Source organism: Syngnathus scovelli, chromosome 2 (genome assembly GCF_024217435.2).
Source record: "Syngnathus scovelli strain Florida chromosome 2, RoL_Ssco_1.2, whole genome shotgun sequence".
NCBI classification, from domain to species: Eukaryota; Metazoa; Chordata; class Actinopteri; order Syngnathiformes; family Syngnathidae; genus Syngnathus; species Syngnathus scovelli.
The window spans coordinates 14,556,382-14,577,121 of NC_090848.1; the positions used below are offsets into that span (position 1 = coordinate 14,556,382).

The 20,740-nt window shown below is 41.4% G+C and overlaps 1 protein-coding gene and 1 long non-coding RNA gene across 2 annotated transcripts; both read left to right on the plus strand.

Annotated features, from left to right (window-relative positions):
• The first annotated feature begins 206 nt into the window (after nucleotides 1–206).
• Nucleotides 207–17,397, plus strand: dgkaa (diacylglycerol kinase, alpha a). Its single transcript, XM_049754461.2, has 24 exons — nucleotides 207–402; nucleotides 6,966–7,079; nucleotides 7,983–8,059; nucleotides 9,256–9,385; nucleotides 9,542–9,616; nucleotides 9,694–9,743; nucleotides 10,184–10,258; nucleotides 10,439–10,555; nucleotides 11,928–12,045; nucleotides 12,463–12,551; nucleotides 12,650–12,769; nucleotides 12,958–13,056; nucleotides 13,159–13,236; nucleotides 13,306–13,379; nucleotides 13,592–13,666; nucleotides 13,920–14,005; nucleotides 14,153–14,242; nucleotides 14,504–14,664; nucleotides 14,728–14,792; nucleotides 14,859–14,949; nucleotides 15,016–15,202; nucleotides 15,654–15,771; nucleotides 16,063–16,123; nucleotides 16,220–17,397. The coding sequence occupies exons 2-24, from the start codon at nucleotides 7,004–7,006 to the stop codon at nucleotides 16,298–16,300; spliced, it is 2,193 nt and encodes a 730-aa protein (XP_049610418.1). The 5' UTR covers nucleotides 207–402; nucleotides 6,966–7,003; the 3' UTR covers nucleotides 16,301–17,397.
• Nucleotides 17,398–17,614: 217 nt separating this feature from the next.
• Nucleotides 17,615–19,138, plus strand: LOC125988818 (uncharacterized). Its single transcript, XR_007488500.1, has 2 exons — nucleotides 17,615–18,483; nucleotides 18,836–19,138. It is a non-coding gene; the product is annotated as an uncharacterized lncRNA (long non-coding RNA).
• Nucleotides 19,139–20,740: the final 1,602 nt, after the last annotated feature.

A 20,740-nucleotide genomic window follows, 5' to 3' on the forward strand; every position in this document is an offset into this window, starting at 1 on the left:
TTGATGTGTGTTCTTTTGTTTTGGACAAGGTTGTTAGCTACTTCACAAAATAGGTTGTGCAGTGTTCTCGACAGCTGTTCTCTGTCTGTCTGTCCATGTCGCACTGTCTGTCAGTCTCACTGCCTCACTTGCTTGCTGACTCTGTCTGTCTGTCTGTCTGTCTGTCTGTCTGTCACTCTCTCTCTCTCGCTCTCTCTCTCTCGCTCTCTCTCGCTCTTACTCTCGCTCTCTCTTGGTGCAGGAGGATCCGAGGAGGCGCCGACTTACTCAGCTGCAAGAGCGTCACACTTGCCCGCTACACCGGCTCCGGTCCTCCTCCTCCTCCTCCTCTTCTTGGGAAAGTCAACCAACACTTGGAGGCTTGGCAGCTCGGACGACCGACCTGCTCCGCACATTAAACAAGTAAGTGACTTAAGCGGAACCGACACATCCGCGCCGGTCAGTCAGATCCATTGCGCTCGGTGCAAGTTGCAGCCCCGAGTGCGCGACTCGTTGCAGTCGGTGGATAGTGAATCTTCTACGTAGCTGCACTTTCAACAAGCCAATTATCACAAAGTGTGTTTAACGACAGTTTTAAAGCGTGCATGTCTGCTTTTTTTTTAATTATTATTATTTTGCCATGCAGTCATGTTATTGCCACTCTTATTATGTTTCATGTGCCGCTCCGGACTATTTGGAGAGGACTTCGCGTCATGCGTCTGCAGTTTTTAGACAGTATCTCTGGAGACTTCCGGTCTTGTTGTTATTATTAGGCTGCGTATAGTATTTAATTGAAATATCAAATAGCTACTGTATCTCCTCGTGGACATTTATTGACGCAATTGCAGTGAGTATAAGGCACATTACCTTACCGTGTATATTTTTCCCCCTTCAATTTTGTTTGATTGTGTGCCATGCCGTGAGAGATTTCTTCTGTAAAATATGCACCATGGCTCAATACACTCTATTAGAGGTCTAGCATTTCTTTGTGGAAATGGACGTACTCCATTAGAGCACTTTAGCTGGTAGAGAAGAGGCCACTATTAGACCAAATACATTATTGTCTATCGTCCCTCAATTTTCTACATAGTGCTTGTCATCATTAGGATCTGCTGATGCCTAGCTGACTTTGGTGCACCTTCTACTGCTTGGGGGGCAACAGGGCACATATGGACAGAAATGACTCACATTCACACCTAAGGTCAATTTAGAATGTCCATACCTAACATATCTCTAACATGCCTGTTTTCGTAACATGGGTGCGAGCTGGAATACCTGAAGAAACCCCAAACACGGGGAACCTTCACACAAGGCTGGAGTTGAGATTCGAACGCAGAACATCAGAACTATGAGACAGATGTGTTAACCATTAGTTACTGATGCAGCCTTTCTGTCTATAATGTAATCAACCTAATTATTATAATTTGTGACTACAGTTTTCTTAAGTATGGTAAACCTCCTATTGCATTTCGTTTCCTTCTGCCAGTCAGATTTCATATGCTGTACTAAAGTCACTTGTAAGAACACGTATTCCGTCTCATTTTGACAATCCTGTGAGACAAGTTGTATCCAAAATTGTACTCTAATTTATTCTTTATTTCGATAGCCAAGGGAAGCGTTTAAATATTAGACACAGCTCTCCTCCCAGGTTCTATGAAATGATTACTTGACTTGACAAAAATATGTCACATTGTTTTGATTAATTTGAATGTTTAAGGAAGTGTTTGCCCAAACATGCAACTCTAGTCGTGTCCATTTAAATTATGATTTGCAAGAGATCGATCATATTGAAAACGATGCTTGTACTAATAATATTTACACACTGAATAATTTGGTCTTGGCGGTTGTCATATAAACTATGAATGAATAAAAAAGCCAGAATACTGTAAATTAAAGTCTTAATCTAACAAATGAATTAATTAATATTATATTCACAAAAGTATTGAAAAGGAATTAATCAATCAAAAATTCAGACCAGAGCCCTCAATCTTAATTTGTTATCGTTTGTACTATTGTTTGCATCCAATTTTGTGGGAACCTTTTTGGAGTGTGCCCTTTTCTGTTTTCCGAGTGCAAGGTCCATAAAGACATGCTCGGATGATTTTGGTGTGGAGGAAACCACTTAACTATTTGGACAATAGACCTCGCAAATGGACAAAAATTCCCACAGACACACTCCAACTTTGCTTTCCACAGTTCATTTACTGAAAAGAGGCCCGTCCCAATACTTTTGTCCATATAGTGTATTTAACTTCCAGCGATAAGCTCAGCTTGCATTTCACTTCCTGCTGCACATCGATCCGTGGGCGGGCGAAGACAGACTCCCTGATACATGCGCGCTCCCACCATAAAAGCAAAGTGGCTGTTATGACAAGTCTGAACAGGTTGTTTCACCCCCCACCCCTCCCAAGCTCTCTTATTTTTAATGCCGTATGAAGCAGAAGGCTGCCCCCACAAGAAGCTCTTACATAAGTCACACCGCAGTTGAGTGATAGGCAGCCAACCATTCCTCCCCTTCATTTTCCAAGAAATCTGTGATTCACAGCACCGTGACTCTTTTGCTGCTTTTGTGATCTTCTTTTTCCCCCCTCTCACTCTCATCAAACGTCATCATGCACACGCGGTATAGCCCTTTTCAACAAATATGCTTTTTCAATCTCTGCTGTCTTTGCTTTGAAGGGTCCGCAACCACACTGAGTTGATACTGGACTTAAAGGATCTTTGTACCCTTCAGTGTTTGTATATAGGTGTAAACCGCAAACGTTTTACTCACACAAACACACGCACGCCGGCGCACATACACGTCTGACGTGACAATACGAAAAGCTCCTCTATATTTACATTGTATTAAAGAAACTGTTAGTTTAGGTGTACTTAAACTGGACTTTCATTGCACCAAATTAAAATTTTTGTCCTCTAATTTTTTCTTTTAATTATCGGCCCTAATCAGCATTTTTTCGAAGCTAACTGAAGTATAAATGTTTTCAACAGTAACGAAATGTGTTTATAACGATTCAAGTCACTGCTTGCACGGGTTTTCAATCCACACATATGTCGATGAAAGGAAATTATTTAATTTTGGATTAGAGTTGCATGTGTGTGTTGTGCATCTTTACAAAGATGTCAACATCGCCAACTACTGGTGCCGCATGCATATTACAGGCCGGGTTGAGTTGTTTTGATAATTTTGTCTGTACATGAAGCTTTGCAAAAGAAAAAAAAAGTTGTGTTGCGTAAATGGACACAGTATATCTCCGACTCCAAGTGGCTTCTACTTGTGAGCTGGTGTAAAAAAATTAAAATGTCAAACAAGCAGAGGAAGTCGTGGTTACAGGGTTGCGCTAAGCGGGAAATGTTATCTTGGCTGTGTTCACTTTTATAGTTCGGTATTTTTGTGTAGTGTTCACTCTGGCAATATTTTTCTTTAACAATTTTGCTAATTTGGCTTGCGGTTGATCTAGAGCCGATCCCAGCTGAGTTTGGGTGTGAGATGGGCTATTGTTGTTCATTGTGTTGTTGTTGCTGGCAGAAAGTTTACTTCTAAGTCCACTTGTTTAGTGAGCCTGAGTTATCGTGCCTAAATAAACCACACTAGCAGGGCATCCGCACCAGAGTTGATCTTAAATTAAATGGTTCAAATCGTGGATGGAATAATTTTATGGCTTCAGTTTTGTTTTGTATATTGCAAGAATAGAAGTGTAGCTTTCAAGTTCAAAATAATAGCAAGGGAGTGTTCCCTCTGCTTCTGCAATGACTCACAGTCACATCTGCCTGTTGAATGCAGAGTGGGGCCTCCAGTTGAAAGGCCACGTTAGGTTGGCGTGGGCGGAGGAGGAGGTGGAGCTACACAGGGAAGACTTCTTGCAGCAGGACTCCCCTTTTTTTTTTCTGAGCAAGCTGCTTTCAGCGACGTGTATCCCCCCCCCCACACACACACACCCCTTCCTCCTTCCACATCTCAGTCAGCGCTCTCAGCTGCTAATGGAGGGAAACACGTTCCTTAGCAACCAAATGTGTCCTCCGTCTCGCCGCCTCCGCCTGCTATCTGCAAACGCTCCAGTCAGGCGGAGGGTGGAAAATATCAAGCCCTTTTTCTTTTCAAAGAAGTATGAAAGAAAAAGTAGCATTTGAGGCTTGCGCAACAGCAGATTTTTCGTCACGAGGCGTGGGCTTTTACAACAGCCTGCACAAACAGCCGTGTGGGAGAAAAAGGTCATTCTCATCTGAACCTTGAAATGATTCTTTTATGGCTGCTGCTGTTGCTGATAGGTTTACATTAAGGCATTGTGATTGCTGATAACAGGGACATTTGGAAAGTAACACTGGTCACCAGTAAATTATAATCAGAGATGGCTTCGTGTATCCATACATATATCCATACTCTAATATTACTTTATTCAGGTCATAATGTTGTTAGAGTTCATTTCAGTATATGCATAACTACTTCTTTCAATAAAAATAAAAAGTAGTCTGAATGTGTAAATCCACTGGGATCTCAGCAAGTAGGACATGTTCTATTTGAATGGTTTTCCATAGCTCCTATTTGGTAAGAAAATGAACTACAGCAACATGGATTTTGATTTTAGGCCAAACTTCTACACACTGAACAGACTGGGCCGCCTCAAGCGAAGCTTCTGTTCTTTGTGTTGCATCCAATCCGTTGTGAGAGAACCCTTAATGATGGAAAAAAATCTGTAAGGATTTGCAGTATTATATATTTCATCTCGAATCCACAAAAAAGGACTTTGGGTGAAATATGAAGACTAGGAATGTCTACTGCTCATAAATAATTGGAGAAAATAATTATGAATTGATTTATTGTTCCCTGTTGTTTTGATATAGTATTTGAATACGTGTATATTAGTGAATCTCATTTAAACACTGATCACAATATTGTTTGTAGCATAATGGACATTTGCGTGGCTATAGCTTAAGTGATGGGAAAATAAAGTTTCAAATTTGCTTCATGCGCCAGTTGTATTTTTTTGACTCCTTGGATGGCACTGTTGGTTTGAATAAAGAGGTTTAAGAAATGCTAAGTCAGTTTACTTTTGAACAGAGGAGTCAATGAAATACAACTGGTTCATGAAACAAATTTGAAGCTTCATTTTCCAGTCAATAGCTTCATTTCCCATTGGTGATGTTATGTAGTACTTCTTCAGACAGCAAACTACTTGAGAGTGAATCAACAGCGCCTCTGCTGGTTGAAGGACGTGTGGGCCCAGACAAAGCCACTGAAGTTGCACAGTCCGACACCCACCACTGTCAGTGTTCATGATTACTAAAAACGACATTCATTTTTTCATGAAGCACTTTTCCCACTTTGCTAACATTACATTTTTTTCCACCTCTATTATTCCTCGGCTTTTCAAGTTTCAAATTATTTCATACAGTTGATGGGTAAAATATGTACTTGGTGAACGCGGGGGAGTGAATGCTGTTTTTCCTTTGGCTGTCATCACATGGCGATGCAAAGAGGGACAATGTCCTTTGGAAAGCTGCAAAATGCATATCTGCCGATGAAGGCTATTCAGAATCTGATTAGTAAGTCATGTTAGTGTTTCATCACAAAGTGAGTACCGCCAACTACTGGTCTGGCATGCACATGACATGTATTGAGTATTTTTTTTTGGTACTTCTGTGTGAATGCTTCATATTACATTTAAGCACCAGGTCAGCTTGGTCATGTGGTGTGTATTAAGCAAGGCTCAACAACATTCCTGCAAAGCCCTCAATGAAATATTTATACCAGATTCAGTAATCCAGATCAGACGGCGCCGTTGTGGGATGCTTTTTCCAACTCTGCTTTCTCCTCTGGGGTTATTCAGCAGGAAGTGATTGCAGAGAGACTGACTGACACCAAAAGAGGCTGAAGGAAAATAATGCTGATTAGTCAACGGAAAGTGAATTTGAGACGTCAACAGTCTTTTTTGAGTTCATTTTGACCACCCCGCTGAGTCCTATTCTTAGATGAATTGTTTCCAAGGCATCGATCTTGTCGTGATTCCTTCATGTGGCACTTGGCCATTCATGCTTTCCAAACCCGCTCGGTCAGCCGCAAACCTGCTAAGCAACGCTCCTGACCTTTGGAGGGAATTAATCCCGGGACACTGCAAACCTTTTCACTGAGTCCAGAGAGAGCCAGCAGCTCTTTCACGTTGGAGGTTTTTTTTTTTGTCAGGAGCCCTTTAAACTTTCGTCGTCATCAATGTGGGATGGGGGACTTCCTCCTTTCCTCTTTTTCCGCCTCCTCAATTATGAATGACATTTGCCTTGTTTGTTTTCCCACCATTGAGGAATCTCCTTCTATTGTGACTCTTTTATGAGTCACATGTAAATTCCTTGCCCACGTCAGACCTTGTATGACATTTCAGTCCTTGACTTTATTAATTGAGGTGAGGTGGTGTATTTGTGCAGCTCTTCAAATGTGTTGGGGGATTTTGGTTGTGTGGGAGTAGAGGGCAGAGGCCGGGGGCGGATGGTTAAGTAAGAGTCCCAAGTTTCACCCTAAAATAAATCTCACACATCTATTTTGGCTTTTATAGGCCAATGAGCAAATGCAAAAATATTTTGGGATCATCAACTCCCGAGGGTCCAAGTTTCACTTTTAGCCTGAAATATTTTGGGGAAGACAGCTTGGAGTGGCTCACCATTTATTATTAATCATGACAATGTAAATACAGGCTGTAGAGTAGAACCCAATTAGTTAGCATTCTGCTCAACATTTAAATCGAGTTTTTTCCCCATTTCCCACCATTTTTCGTAGAAAATGCATATTTAATACTTAGCAGTGTTTTTACATGTGTTCTTCAAAAAATCAAAACAATGTTTGTTTAAATGTGCTTACCTTGAGTCGATCAAGTGAAAAAAAGGGATGGATGCAAAAAGTATTGCTCTAATGTGTGTCATAGATGTGCAAAGAGTTGTTTTTTCTTTGCTGTCAAAAGCAGACCACATTCCGCCTACCTTGTCTCTCGTCTCCGCAGTTTCGCCTCGTCGCGTCTCGCACCTGAGCTCACGAAGCATGTCCGCCCCCGCCGGCAAAGAGGTGAAGGAGCTCAACCCGGTCGACTTCATTCAGCTACAGCAGTACATTGAATGTGAGTACATTTAGTGACATTTTATCCCGCTCACCCCACGCACACGTACCCATACCTCATGTTCCGCTTCCACCCACTCACACACACACCTGCACTCTTGGTGTCTGAACTCTAAGTTGTCAGTCTGAACACAAAACTCAACATCCAGGATGGGTATTAATTATGTGGGGGAGTGGAGAACATTTTAACCGAATTTTTTTCTAGGGTTCGAAACAACTAGATTGCTGACTGAATGAACAGTTGTGTTGCAATCAGGCTGAAGGTATTAATTCTTTTTAAAAAATGAAATCATTAATTTCAGGGTCAAACAGCCACCATTATAAAACTTGTATTAGTGAAAGTATAATAAAACCATATTCTCAATGCCCAGTCAAATTTAAGAGTCGTATTTGTGCAATTTTAAAGGCATATTTTCAAAAATGTATTCCAGATTTTGCATTAAACCCCAAATTGTACAATTGCCTTTCATCGCTGCAAACAAGGCATTTATTGTTCAATTATTATTTTAATAATAACTACAGAGTGCTTTTGATGAATTACAAAATCAAGTTTTTTTCTCATGTATAGTCTTTATCACAAAAGACTCAGATTAAAAACAATTTAAGGAAACAATAAAAGGTAACAGGGAAAAAAAGCATATTGTAAATGAATGTTGTTTTCATAATTTTCAATGGCTCTCAATGAGGTAACTTTAATTTACTTTTTGTCCTGCAATGAAGATATCATAAAATAATTTAATTAATTTATCTAAGCGATTATCTGACTTAATTCTTTGTTGATTCGTGATGAAAATTGTCCAAAAGCCATTTGTATCGCACTCCAAAGTTGTCATCTCTTTTCTTCATGTGTTCGGCCTCAAATTTCAGCTCTTGCCTTTGCCTGCCCTTGTGTGACTTCTTCCAGATTGCAGCCTGAAGGTGAAAGACGTGCTGCGGGAATTCGATGCAGATGGCCGCCTCTCTCAGCACAGACATGGAGAGGTGAGGTCACAGAATGGGATGGGACAGCGTGTACTTCTCATTTCAAACCACTGACGTAGCTAGGATTTTCTCCTTGGGGTGGTGACAAGGATATCTCAGGATGTCTTTTTTTGTTGTTGTTTTTTTTACAAACCCTCAAAAAATCTTCAGAAAACAATGACAAACATTCACCATATGTGGTACTGTGGAAAACAATTCCCAGAAAGAATCGGAAAACACCCAAAAGTCCGTTATTTGGCCTGCCAGCTGGAAGGGGGCAGTGCCCCCGGGCCCCCCTTTAGCTCCACCAGTGTTTCAAACTCGCTTCAAACTTCGGACAGCTCTCAGCGTGCGGGGAAAAAATCATCTGATTCATTCTTGAGCTGATTCAATACGTGGGCATCCGGCTAATGAGATTCAAAGCCATCCATGTTGTCAACTAAGCACTCTCGTAAGAGGCGGCACCGTTATACTGAGATTGCAAATGTAAATGAGGCTCTCACCTGGGCCCACGCGGCGAAACCTCAACAGCTACTTTCAGAAGTTTGGATACATTTATGCAGCATTCTAATGTAGTCATTTCTGGCCACGAACATCCTATTCGGGCCGCATTTCACATTCATTTTCCTCATAAAAACAAAAAGGAAAATGAATTAATCTCTGGCATCATGGTGGTGGACACGACTGCTACAAATATTTGAGCGCGTAGAAATTGTTACAGAAAATGGATGGGTGGATAAAGGTTAGCGTAGTTCCATGTACAGCATTGGGATGAAAAGGATTTCAGTTAAATGTCTTAGCAGGGTTACAGTGAGTGAATTATTTCTTAGTGGGGCAATTCTGCAGGGCATCGGCGTCAGCAAGAAATGGGTTTGTGGCTCAGTATTATCGAGGGAGTTCACTTGAAGCCCTCCAGCATCCAATGGTGAAAGTCACAAACGTCTGGGCTGACTTCCGTTTTCTGGTAGCAGGGGTTTTAGCACACCATGGAATGATGCATTAGAAGCACTCACAACCTACTTCTTGTCTTACCCAAATAAGGTGCTTTTTTAGGGCAACTTTGTCTCGTGCCCCCAAGTGACTGAACACTGCATCCCATTATAATTGTCCACTCTGCATTGTAGTTTTCCATTTGAATGAAGAAAAGAAGCCCCTGAGATATCCTTGCCAACCCATAAACGTCCCACACGCATTTGATTCCAACTTTTCTATTCCAGTGCATCAATGAAGAAGGCTTTCGTCTCTTCCTGAAGACTTATTTGGAAGTGGACGACTTCCCAGCAGATCTGTGCCAGCGACTCTTCCGCTCTTTTCAGAACTCTGAAACTGCTCAGGAAGACAGCAACAGTAAGAATACACACACACAGATCAGTACTGGACATATTCCAGGGTGTGTTTGCCCTTTGACCTAAGTCAGCTGAGATATACTTCAGCTCACCCATGGCCGTTATGATGGCAAGGGCTATCCAAAATACATATTATTCTGTCCATCATTCTTTACAGAGGAGGTCTTTCTAAAGGATGTTTCGTGTTACTTCTCACTCTTGGAGGACGGTCAGCCTCGGGACAAGCTGGAGTGTAAGTTTTTGCTTGCCCCTCCAAAAAACTGCCGCTGTTTTTATGTTGATAGTTTAGTTTTATTGTTTTATCCACAGTTGCTTTCAAGCTCTACGACAGAGACGGCAACGGCGTCCTGGACAGCTCGGTAAGATGTCAGTCTAATTTCGGAAAATGTGGTCCAGATTAGAATGTGTTTGATTCAGTGCATGGTTGGTCGCTTTCCCGTTCATACGATGTCAAAATGCAATGTAATGGCATGAAAACTGCCATGTCGAGTGCACGTACTGGAGCTGTCCGGAACTAGTTAAACTTGCTTGCTCTGGCCAACCAATCAAAGGACAGAATTAAAATGTGTTGATCAAAGAAACAGCCCCACTGTTACTAAGGTTCAAGTTGCATGAGTTGTGTCCATTTTATCACGCTAATATTGATCCAATATTGATACTGACTTTATATTATTGATTGATTGAACCAATCCGCCCACCACCACTGTTAAAACTGAATACAGTTTTACAATTTAACAGAACACATTTTTAAATGTAGATTAGCGCTTCTGATCAGATTTTTTTTTTTTTTGAATGGCAGGAAGTGGATCGAATTATCGCTCAAATGATGCACGCTGCTGAGTACTTGGGTTGGGACGTGTCAGAGCTCAGGCCGGTAAGTCCCTCAGGGCTCCGCTGCACTTGAAAGCACCACGTTCTGATCTATGAAAGAACACGCGTAATGTCATTTGTCGACTGATAAGCTTAACATACAACAACAGCAAAAACCTGACACTTTTTCTAAAGCTGAGAAACCAGTTTGGAGTTCAAATGATAACGGAAAGATCCTCTGCAGGTTCTCAAGGACATGATGACTGCCATAGATGCCGACAGCAGCGGTACTGTGTCTCTGGAGGAGTGGGTGGAGGGCGGCATGAACAACATCCCCCTGCTGGTCCTACTGGGCTTGAAGGTAAATGACGTCAATGCTTTTATTGCTCCTGCCAATGCCCCACCGGCCTTTGCCTCGTATTTCTCACATGTCCTGGGCCGTTTTGCATACTCAGCACTCCTAAGTGCACACGTCATGATGAACATGGTTCTCTTGCGGGTGTTTTACATGATTGCACCACATTCTGCCATGATGACATGGACTAAAAGGATTAAAACGCAAGATAATAAATCAGCCTTTAGCTGTGGCTGGAAATTACTGACTAACGTGCAGCACTGTTTTTCCTACCGCAAATGATGGAACTTTTATTAACTTCAAAGTAGTTATTTAATTTCATATTTGAACATTCTTTCTGCTGTCAGTTTTTGTGTGAACAGCAATACATTTGTAAAAAAAGTCAACACAAACATGTTTTTTAAAGCATTAATTGTCAAACAAGCGTCAGAATAAATGATGGAAAAGTTAAACAATGTACATATTGATATTGTTATACATACTACATATTGTTTTTTTGTTTTTTTTAGAGTTTTCACATTCAACAAAAAATATACTGTCTGTAATGTATCAATGATTAATTGCAAAAGATACAGTGACCGCTATGCCCTCTAAGGCTATTTATAGCCATTTAAAGCCTGTCAGGGAAATTGATTCACCTGCTGGAAGAATCAAACAAAAATTCACATGTAATTTGGATAAAAGCACTTGTTTCCCTATTAAGCGATTGAAAGCAACCTCATAATCATGTGTGGACAATTTGAGAAGATTAGCGTGTGCTGTGCTGCTCAGAACGCCATGACACATTCTGCATCATCAGCAATGTCATTAGTGTGAGGCTCGTCGCGAGTGTGAAATGTGGGACACTTGTGTTATGAAAGGAGTGTTGTTACAGAAGTGCAAAGCATCGAGAACGCACAGTATGCTCACCTCACCTGAATTTAACTTTATGCACTAGTAACTATTCCAAGATTTTCTTCTCACTAAATGATCAAATTAAAATGTTTCTGTAGTGGCTAATGGCCATTGTGTTCTCTCTATGTATTGTTTTTATTTACAATGCAACTGCTTGCACATTTTTAGAAATAAGCAAATATCGAAAGATTGTTCTAACTGATCAGTAGGCAGGCACCACGGACAATTATTTTTAGAAGTCACATTTCAACATTCTTAAAACTAATTCAATGCCAAAGATGTATTTTTATGCCTTATATGTTTTCTAGGTAAATGAGGGTCTGAAAAGGGCGGAGTTAAATGCCATAACTATACATTAATAGTAAATTTAAGAACAGATCTTTAATGACAGGTGTCATATAAATAAACTAACCACTGTTCATTGCTAATCCGGTGATAACTCCATAACATAATTCCTGTGTTCTTTTTTCTGTGCGTTTACCAGATGACACAGACAGACGGACAGCACCTGTGGAGAATGAAACATTTCAACAAGCCTGCTTACTGCAACGTTTGCCACTGCATGCTTCTGGGTCTCAGGAAGCAAGGCCTGTGCTGCACCTGTGAGTAACCGCAGCACCGCCAAGGGCTTGACGTGCCTCCATAACTGGGGCCTGAGTGAACACGGTGCCCTGGAAACTGCACATGAGTAGATGTTATCAGATATGTGTACTTTTTACACTTTCCTTTGGCAAAATAGGCATGTTACTGTAAACCTCTGTTGATGAAAACAAAGGGGAGGGACAAGTTTATGTGCTGAGTTGTTTTTCAATTGTGTCTACCAATCAAAATAGATTAGATATAAATGACTATAAATAATAATAAATATACTTTTTACTTTTCTATTAAAGTACCTTTCAGACTTAGTTTTGCTTAATTACAGGAGTTGAGTCCTCACTTTTATCAGCTTTGTTTACTCAAGTATTTGTACTTCTACTTCATTTCAGAGTGTCAGTACTTTTGCCACCTTTAATCGACAGGCTGCAAGTACACAGTCCATGGCCGCTGCGCTAACAGGAATCCAGCCCCCTGCGCCAGAACCTATGTGAAGTCCAAGAAAGAAACTGGGGTATGCTGATGTCTTCATGACCACCTTAATAGACTGTATGTGATTTTTTTTCCCGCCTCAGCCGTCATGCCCCCAAATGAGACTTTCCCCTTTTTCAGGTTCCAGCGCACGACTGGGTGAGTGGCAACTGTGAATCGAGGAAGTGTGACAAGTGCCAGAAAAAAATCAAGAGCTTCCAAGGCCTGACGGGCAAACATTGTGTGTGGTGCCACTCCATGGTGAGGATGTGACGATGCAATTTCAGAAATAAGCAGATAACGTACAATATTAAATTCAGACGGTGGGAGGACAGGCTCTCTAGAGTCCCAAGTTTTTCTCTAAACTTATTATGCATTTATATCATGTATTGGTGTCTGATAAAGACTCAGACCCAGGAATGTTTTGCTTTTATTTTCCTATTTATCAGCGCCATGATGCGTGTGCAGACGAAGAGCCGAGCGAATGCAGGTGCGGCCCACTCCGAGACCACATCCTGCCTCCGTGGGCCGTCTATCCCGTCATCAAGGTGGGTGAATGGTTGGACAGATGGATGGATGTGCAGATAGATTGATCTATAGATAGATAATGGATAATCATAGGAACTTTTTGTGCTCTCGGTGGGACGAAGGAGAGATCCAACAACGGCTGCTCCGGTCAGATGGACGACACTGAGCTCAATACAACACCTGATGGACAAGTCCTTCAAGTACGTACTTGAATTCTCATCAAATTATTCGGTGGACGCAAATGATCACAATATTTATTTCTGTGACAGATCAGCCCCGTGCCCAATACACACCCTCTTCTTGTGTTTGTCAATCCCAAAAGTGGAGGCAAGCAAGGGGAAAGGTGAGCCTCGAAAACAAGTACATCATTTATCCGTTCAAACATTTTTATGTGTTTTGTGAAATGCTGTGTGTGCGTGTGCGTGCGTGCGTGCGTGTGTGTGTGTTACAAATAATGTAGCTAAACAAAGCGAGACTAAAAATCATTTCTATGAGCCAGTTCAATTGACTTTAAACAAGTCATGCACCTTTCAAGTTTGTTTTCATGCATTTCAGGGTCCTACGTAAATTTCAGTATTTGCTCAACCCCCGGCAGGTGTACAACCTTTCCAACGGTGGACCAGCTGCAGGGTGAGTGAGTGAGTGAGTGAGTGAGTGAGTGAGTGAGTGAGTGAGTGAGTGAGTGAGTGAGTGAGTGAGTGAGTGAGTGAGTGAGTGAGTGAGTGAGTGAGTGAGCGAGCGAGCGAGTGAGTGAGTGAGTGAGTGCCTTTACAGGTGTCCTTAATTTGACCCTCTCTCCATATTTAACTGCATATTTCAGTCCATTTTTTATGTAACCTTCTGTGTGTACAATATTAACTTCTTGTTGTTGTCTCTTGATCAGCCTGAGTTTTTTCAGAGACCTTCAGGATTACAGGATCCTTGTATGCGGCGGAGACGGCACAGTCGGCTGGATCCTGGATGCCATCGGTGAGCGCCATTCACAAAATCACTTGCAAATGCAGACTCACTGTAGCACAGACCATCCTACTTTGGATGTGCACCAAATTGTTCTGTCAGTTTTCAGTTAAATCTCTCCTCTTGTGCCTCCTCCTACTTCTTTTCTTACCCAATTAGACAAAGCCGGTCTGCTGGCGCGGCCGCCAGTTGCCGTACTTCCTCTGGGCACCGGAAATGACCTCGCGCGGTGCCTGCGGTGGGGAGGAGGTGAGAACAAATTAAACAATGATCCGTTACAGCAACAGCCAGATTTACATGAGCAACAAATAGTAATAGAATAGTAGCAAAGAAGAACATTTCACAGGCGTACACTTTTTGAGAAATACACATTACACACGTAACCCCAAAAGACGACAGTTTAATTCATTAATTTAATCGCCCTTCCAAAATAAAGCAAACAGCTCAGGCCAGTCAAAACAGAATTGAGAGGAACTTCAAATGCAAATATTCTAAAACATCCCCGCTCAGGATATGACGGCGAGGACCTCAATAGGATCCTGAAGGACATCGAGACGAGCTCCGAGGTTCTGATGGACCGCTGGAGCGTGCAGGTCATCACGGAGGCAGGTGAAGAGAAGGGTGACCCCGTGCCATACGAAATCATCAATAACTACTTCTCCATCGGAGTGGTGAGTCTGCACAAGGACGACGGTGTGTCTTTGAGGTTTGCCGACATTGTGTTTGTTGCACAGGACGCCTCCATCGCCCACCGTTTTCACACCATGAGAGAGAAACATCCTCAAAAATTTAACAGCAGGTATGACGCTAACATTTTAGAGAATTTCTACGTTTGCAAACATCTGGATGTTTTTGTTGTGTGCAGGATGAAGAACAAGTTGTGGTATTTTGAATTTGCCACCTCAGAAACCATCTCAGCCTCCTGCAAAAAACTAAATGAAAGTCTAACGATAGAGGTGAGACAGCAATAACATGACGCCATCAACAACAATACATTTGTTCATTTTACCTTCCGTTGTCAGTGCTGTGGGACTCCTTTGGATCTCAGCAGCCTGTCTCTGGAGGGCATCGCCGTCCTAAATATTCCCAGCATGCACGGCGGCTCCAATCTCTGGGGTGAGAGCAAGAAGAGCGAGGTCAAGGGGCCAAGTGGTCAGGACGAACCTGATGTGATCGTGGACCCTGAAATCCTGAAAGTGACCGGACAAGGTATTTCATCTCTTGATGGTCAAAATAGAAGAACAGAAAAGGAATTAGAGAGTTGTATCAAAATGTCTGCCTTATATATTCAGGAGGTGGCAATGTACCATTTGGCAATGTATGGACACTAGAGGGCAGCAGGTGACTATAAAAGGGCTGGACCACCCAGCCTCACAAAATTAAAAAAAAAATCATTATCAAGATGCAAGATGAAGTGAAAGTCTGATTTTCAAATGAAGTAGCTCGTCCTCAGTGTATTTTTCTTAAATAATAAAGACAAATTGGGGTGTGCCAAAACGTCGGCTTTGAACCACATTAAGAAATGCTGCATAACCTGCAGTACATGGACAAATTCATTCGGATACCACTTGGTCTTCATGTTACTACAGATACTTAGCTGAGTGAATAAATGAACTGTAGCCTGAGTAGCTTGATATTTTTTGTTCTTGCGGCTGTACAGATCTGAGCGATCGTAGACTTGAAGTGGTGGGCCTGGAGGGCGCCATGGAGATGGGACAAATTTACACAGGCCTGAAGAGCGCCGTCAGGCTGGCCAAGACAGCGCAGCTCACCATCAGGTGGGGAAAACACAAGAGACACACTCAGACCATCCTTGGGATGGGACACTTTGCCTCCCATGCTTTTCAAACATCATTGTCTCTCTGACAAAGCCTTGCATGCTGAAGCATGTCAAGATGTTTTTTAAGATGTAAAATGATAAAGATAGTAATAACAATTTGACATTATTTATTATTTATGATCAGTGGTGTGATCGGTTGCATATGTTTTGGTAATCCTGCTAACAAACGAGCAGCTTTTGCTAATGGCAGGCGGTAACAATAATTAGTTTCCAATTTGTTTCCACTCAGGACCAAGAAAGCGTTGCCAATGCAAATTGACGGAGAGCCATGGATGCAACCGCCCTGCACGGTACGTCCAAATGACGCTTGGATTGTGAAGCTGGCTTGTCGGTGTTCATTATTGTTGTTTGTGTATTAGAATAAAACGTTTGTGTTGACTTTTCAGATTCACATCACACACAAGAACCAAGCTAGCATGCTGATGGCTCCTCAGGCAAAAGCGTCTGGGTTCTTCAACTACAAATAAAAGCAAACGCTCCGTCTCCAGGCACTATTGTAAATTCTACAAAATATAGAAATCCGGAAAATTGAAATTCCAGAGCTACATTTGCTCCCTTTGAAGAGCGACATGCCATATCAGTTTTGTCTTTTCTGTGGAAACAAAACAAAACAAAAATAAGCATCACAGACAAAGAAAGCACTTACACCAACATCATTTTGATTAATAGACTGCAATTTTAATTTTTTCAATTTGAAATGTTCTTAAAATGCGAATTACACTATGGCGCCTGGTCCCACTCATGGACTTGATTACTGTATCGAACCAACTGACATGTTTTAAGTCTGTAACGTTATGCCGTGTAAAATAGTTACATAATTGTAAGATTTAAAAAAAAAAAGGAAACAAAGCTCTTATTTAAAACATTCAACGCCCCAATGCTGAAGGTAGTAATGTCAATTTGCTTCGAGAAGGACAGCGAGTGCCTTTTTGATTGCTTCTGCTGAAATTAGGTAGACACACTGGGAACTGCACATACCTTGAGTTGTAATTGTGGAGTGACTTATTATAATAACTATAACAGTGATAATATTGATCAGAATAATACAAGAGGACCATGAGCTAAATAATTTTAATGCTTTTGTACATTTAAGAGGAAATGGCTGAGATTATGTAATGTGTGTGTTTGTAAATCTAATGTCTCAGAGGGACGTAAGGCCATTTATTAGACCTAGCCTTCAAATATCATCCATCAATTAATTTGTTCAGGTTTAAAGGAGGACATTAGTGTGTCTCAGACGTACTCCTGAATGTTTACGTAACTGTGCTCTATGGAGTCAAATAATTTCATGATACCAAGAGGGTCTTGTGTTGTTACTGCAGTATGCCTGAAGTGACCGAATGTGCAATGAAACTTAATAAATGACAACGAAATCATGCGGTTTACCTTTGTGCCACAAGGGGGTGCCATTTGCTTTTGTGTTGCTTTTTAGATTTCCTTTCTCAAAAATTGGATTCAAACCGGAAATTAATGATCCAAATACTGTCCTCCCCATTATTTGCTTTAATAATTAATACAATATGAATAAATACAGTAATGTTGCAATAAAGACTAACGTTGCCTACCTGTTGTGAACTGTTTGCTGCATGCATTTTGGTTTAGATAACAGTAAGAAATCGTGATCACTTCGTCGTTACATTGAATTTTAAAGAAATCAGTAGAAACTCCGAGGTGCCCCAATCACAAAAATTCGGATGCTCGTCAACACCACATTTATGTCCTGTTTAATCAAGCCACGCCCCCTGCCGCAGGGTCCTGGACTCCTGGTTGGGCACAACCGCTCGGCCATCGATGCTTCGAAATAACTTGTTTCTATGGCTCCACGTCCTCAGCACTGCAAACCTTTGTGCCGGTACACCATGTGAAGTAAATGACGGGATTCTTTTTACCTCATCTAATATCAAACATACGAGGTGGTGTTTTAGAACAGCCTAGACAATTAAATAACAAAAAAGGGGAAAAAAACTTGCTAAACCTCTAAAGAAATTACTGCCTTATTTTTTTCCCTGTTGAGAGAAGCACGCAATGCAATGCGGACAGTGCTGCGGGGAGAAGTTCGACAAGCGTTAGTAAATTCATGCTGAGCACATTTCGCAGGGGTGGGGAGTCGAACCCTAGATCTGAGGTGTTCGAACACAGCGACGGAGCCACTCGGCGGCCACCCCGCTTTCACTTCAAGTCATTCTTATCCCTTCAGTATTGGGTTCCGCGCGCGTTGGGTAAGTACAAAATAGTGTCGGCTCGTGAGTGAACGATTCGTTCAAACGAACGATTTCTTTTTACAGTGAACGAGAGTGAACGAATCACTTCCTAAAGTGATTCGTTCTTTTTTCAGTTCGTATGACTTCAACCAGCAGGTGTCAGTAATGCGCATTGAAGCCGGTGCCACGTCGCCGTAAAACAAAACGAAGAAGAAAATGACGTAACTTCCCGTTCACGAACGAGTCGCGAATTGCATTTCCCGTTCACGAACTGAACGAGTCTGTGAGTGAGTGATTTGCATTTCCAGTTCATCGCGAGAACGGATCAGTGAGTGAACGAATCCTGACTTTCCCGTTCGCGAACGAGTCAATGGGTCTACTGCCTTCCTTCCCGTGCATCAACGGATCAGTCAGTGAACGTGTTGCGTCTCCATGCTGGCGTGAATTATGTAAGAGAGAATGTCGATTTACGATTTGCCAAGGAAAGAAAGAACCACTCACTGAAACACCACTTGTTTTATGCGCGTTTTCTCCAAGCTAACGGCTAACTTTATTGCATGAAGGGATGCGCCGTTATGCAACAACGGGGAGATTATGCTTCTCTTTGGGTAATCTTGATTTTATAACACTTGTAGTAGTTTTTAAATAACGTGTATGCATATATACGCCTAAATATTACTATCCAATATATCTACTGCAATTTGCTGGTTTGAAATGTCAAGATTCAAGAGTTTTTATACGCCATGTTCGAGCGTGCCAAACACAGACTTTGGTAAATCACAGCCTCTGTTCAACATTTAGGTGACTAACAACAACACTCAGGACATGTGAAAAATGGCAAATATTCTCAAACATCCCCTGATCTTAAACTCCCAAGAGGGCAAGGAAAAACTCAAAACTCCAGCTAGGGGAAATGAGAAACCTTGAGAAGAGACCACAGATGGGAGGGTCCCTCTTCTAGGATGACCAGACTGCAATGGATGCAGAGAGGACACATAGTACAAACAGTGTGGACAATTCAAAAAAGGTGTGGAGAGCAGGATGTTATTGCACAGTAATTTAGTTTTATTATTATTATTTTAATAAACATTTATGTTAAAACTTGTCTGGTGTTTTTTTCCTTGTTTTTATATTCGCCAATTAAAACATAAAAATCTGACATTTGGTTAACTGCTTTATATGACAACATGTGTAGGTACACCTCATGGACACTTCAATAGGTACACTACACGAGGTAAAAAAAATAAAAAGAAGAAATAAATAAAGGGTTAATTGCACAATAAAAGTACATATAGGTAAAGTACATATAGGTATATCTCACCGATCGTGAGCAGCGGGGGGGCCCCATTTCAACCCCTTACACTGAGTGCCAAGCAGGGAAGAAATGGGTACCATTGTTATAGTCACTGGTATGACTCGGCAGGGGTTTGAACCCACAACCTCCCAATCTCAGGGCGGACACTCTCCTCTTAGGCCACTGAGCTGGTAAACACTTGTATCGTAGTATAACACTTATAGTCATTTTTAATTAACGTGTATATATACGCCTAAATATTGTTATCCAATATATCTACTGCAATTTCACATTAGATTGCTGGTTTGAAATTTGCTTTTAATATTTTTTATTTTTAATAAACATTTATGTTAAAACTTGGCTGGCGTCTTATTCCTTGTTTTTATATTCGCCAATTAAAACATCAAAATCAGACATTTGGTTAACTGCTTTATATGACAATATGTGTAGGTACACTACACGAGGTTAAAAAAAAAGAGAATAAATAAAGGGTTAATTGCAGGTTAATTGGGATCGAACCAAACTCTTGCCGAGCAAGAGCCCGAGTCACTAACCAGTCGGCTATTTCGACGGGCAGTCTACAATAGCTTGCACTCTTTTGTACGAGCGATGTGTATTCCAGTTCTCAAGTCAACTGAATCTTTAGAATCGGTTCACTCAAAATATTTGTTCAAAAGAATCGTTCACCAAATCGTTCGCTACACTTTCTTATTTATTTATTTTATTATTTTTTTTACCTCGTGTAGTGTAACAAAATATCCCATAATTATCTGCCTAAATAATTGTGACTAATTTAAAACTATTCTACTTGTTAATACCTACAAATTAACATGTTCTAACCGGAGATTGCATTGTCCTAATTTTCACATGGTCCTTGTTTACATTTTGCATTTGACACTGACAGCTGTCAAGTGCCTCGTTAGGGCTCTTCTTGTGTACGTTTTATTTGTTATGGGTTTTCTTTTGTAAGTTGAACTTTGGGCACTTCGAAAGTGTCATTTTAAATTGTACTTTGCTAGGTGTTCGTGTACACAACGTGTTGTGATGACATCTGCTGTGGAGTCTTCAGCTAGTCGCTTGTGAGCTGCTCCATAAAACCATACATGGTCCATGCAATGAGAGCAAGGCTTCCATAGGGTGGTGGTTAGTGTTCTGGGCTTTCACCCCAGCGATCCCGGTTCGAATCTCAGTGGGACCCATAAACTTTTATCATAGAAAATTTGCAACACAGTTGCTTGTGTAACCATAAAACCATACATGTCCCATGCACTGGGAGCAAGGCTTCCATAGGGTAGTGGTTAGTGCTCTGGGCTTTCACCCCAGCGACCCACGTTCGAATCTCAGTGGGACCCAAAAAAGAGCGAGGGTTAGGGTTAGAGCTACGGTTAGAGTTAGCGCGAGGGTTAGGGTTA

Excerpts from the sequence above, each read along its gene's own strand:
- dgkaa (XM_049754461.2), top strand. The coding sequence starts at position 7,004 with ATGTCCGCCCCCGCCGGCAAAGAGGTGAAGGAGCTCAACCCGGTCGAC. Across the intron at positions 14,243-14,503 it reads GTGCCTGCGGTGGGGAGGAG|GATATGACGGCGAGGACCTC; the intron begins GTGAGAACAAAT and ends ATCCCCGCTCAG. Across the intron at positions 15,203-15,653 it reads CCTGAAAGTGACCGGACAAG|ATCTGAGCGATCGTAGACTT; the intron begins GTATTTCATCTC and ends GCGGCTGTACAG.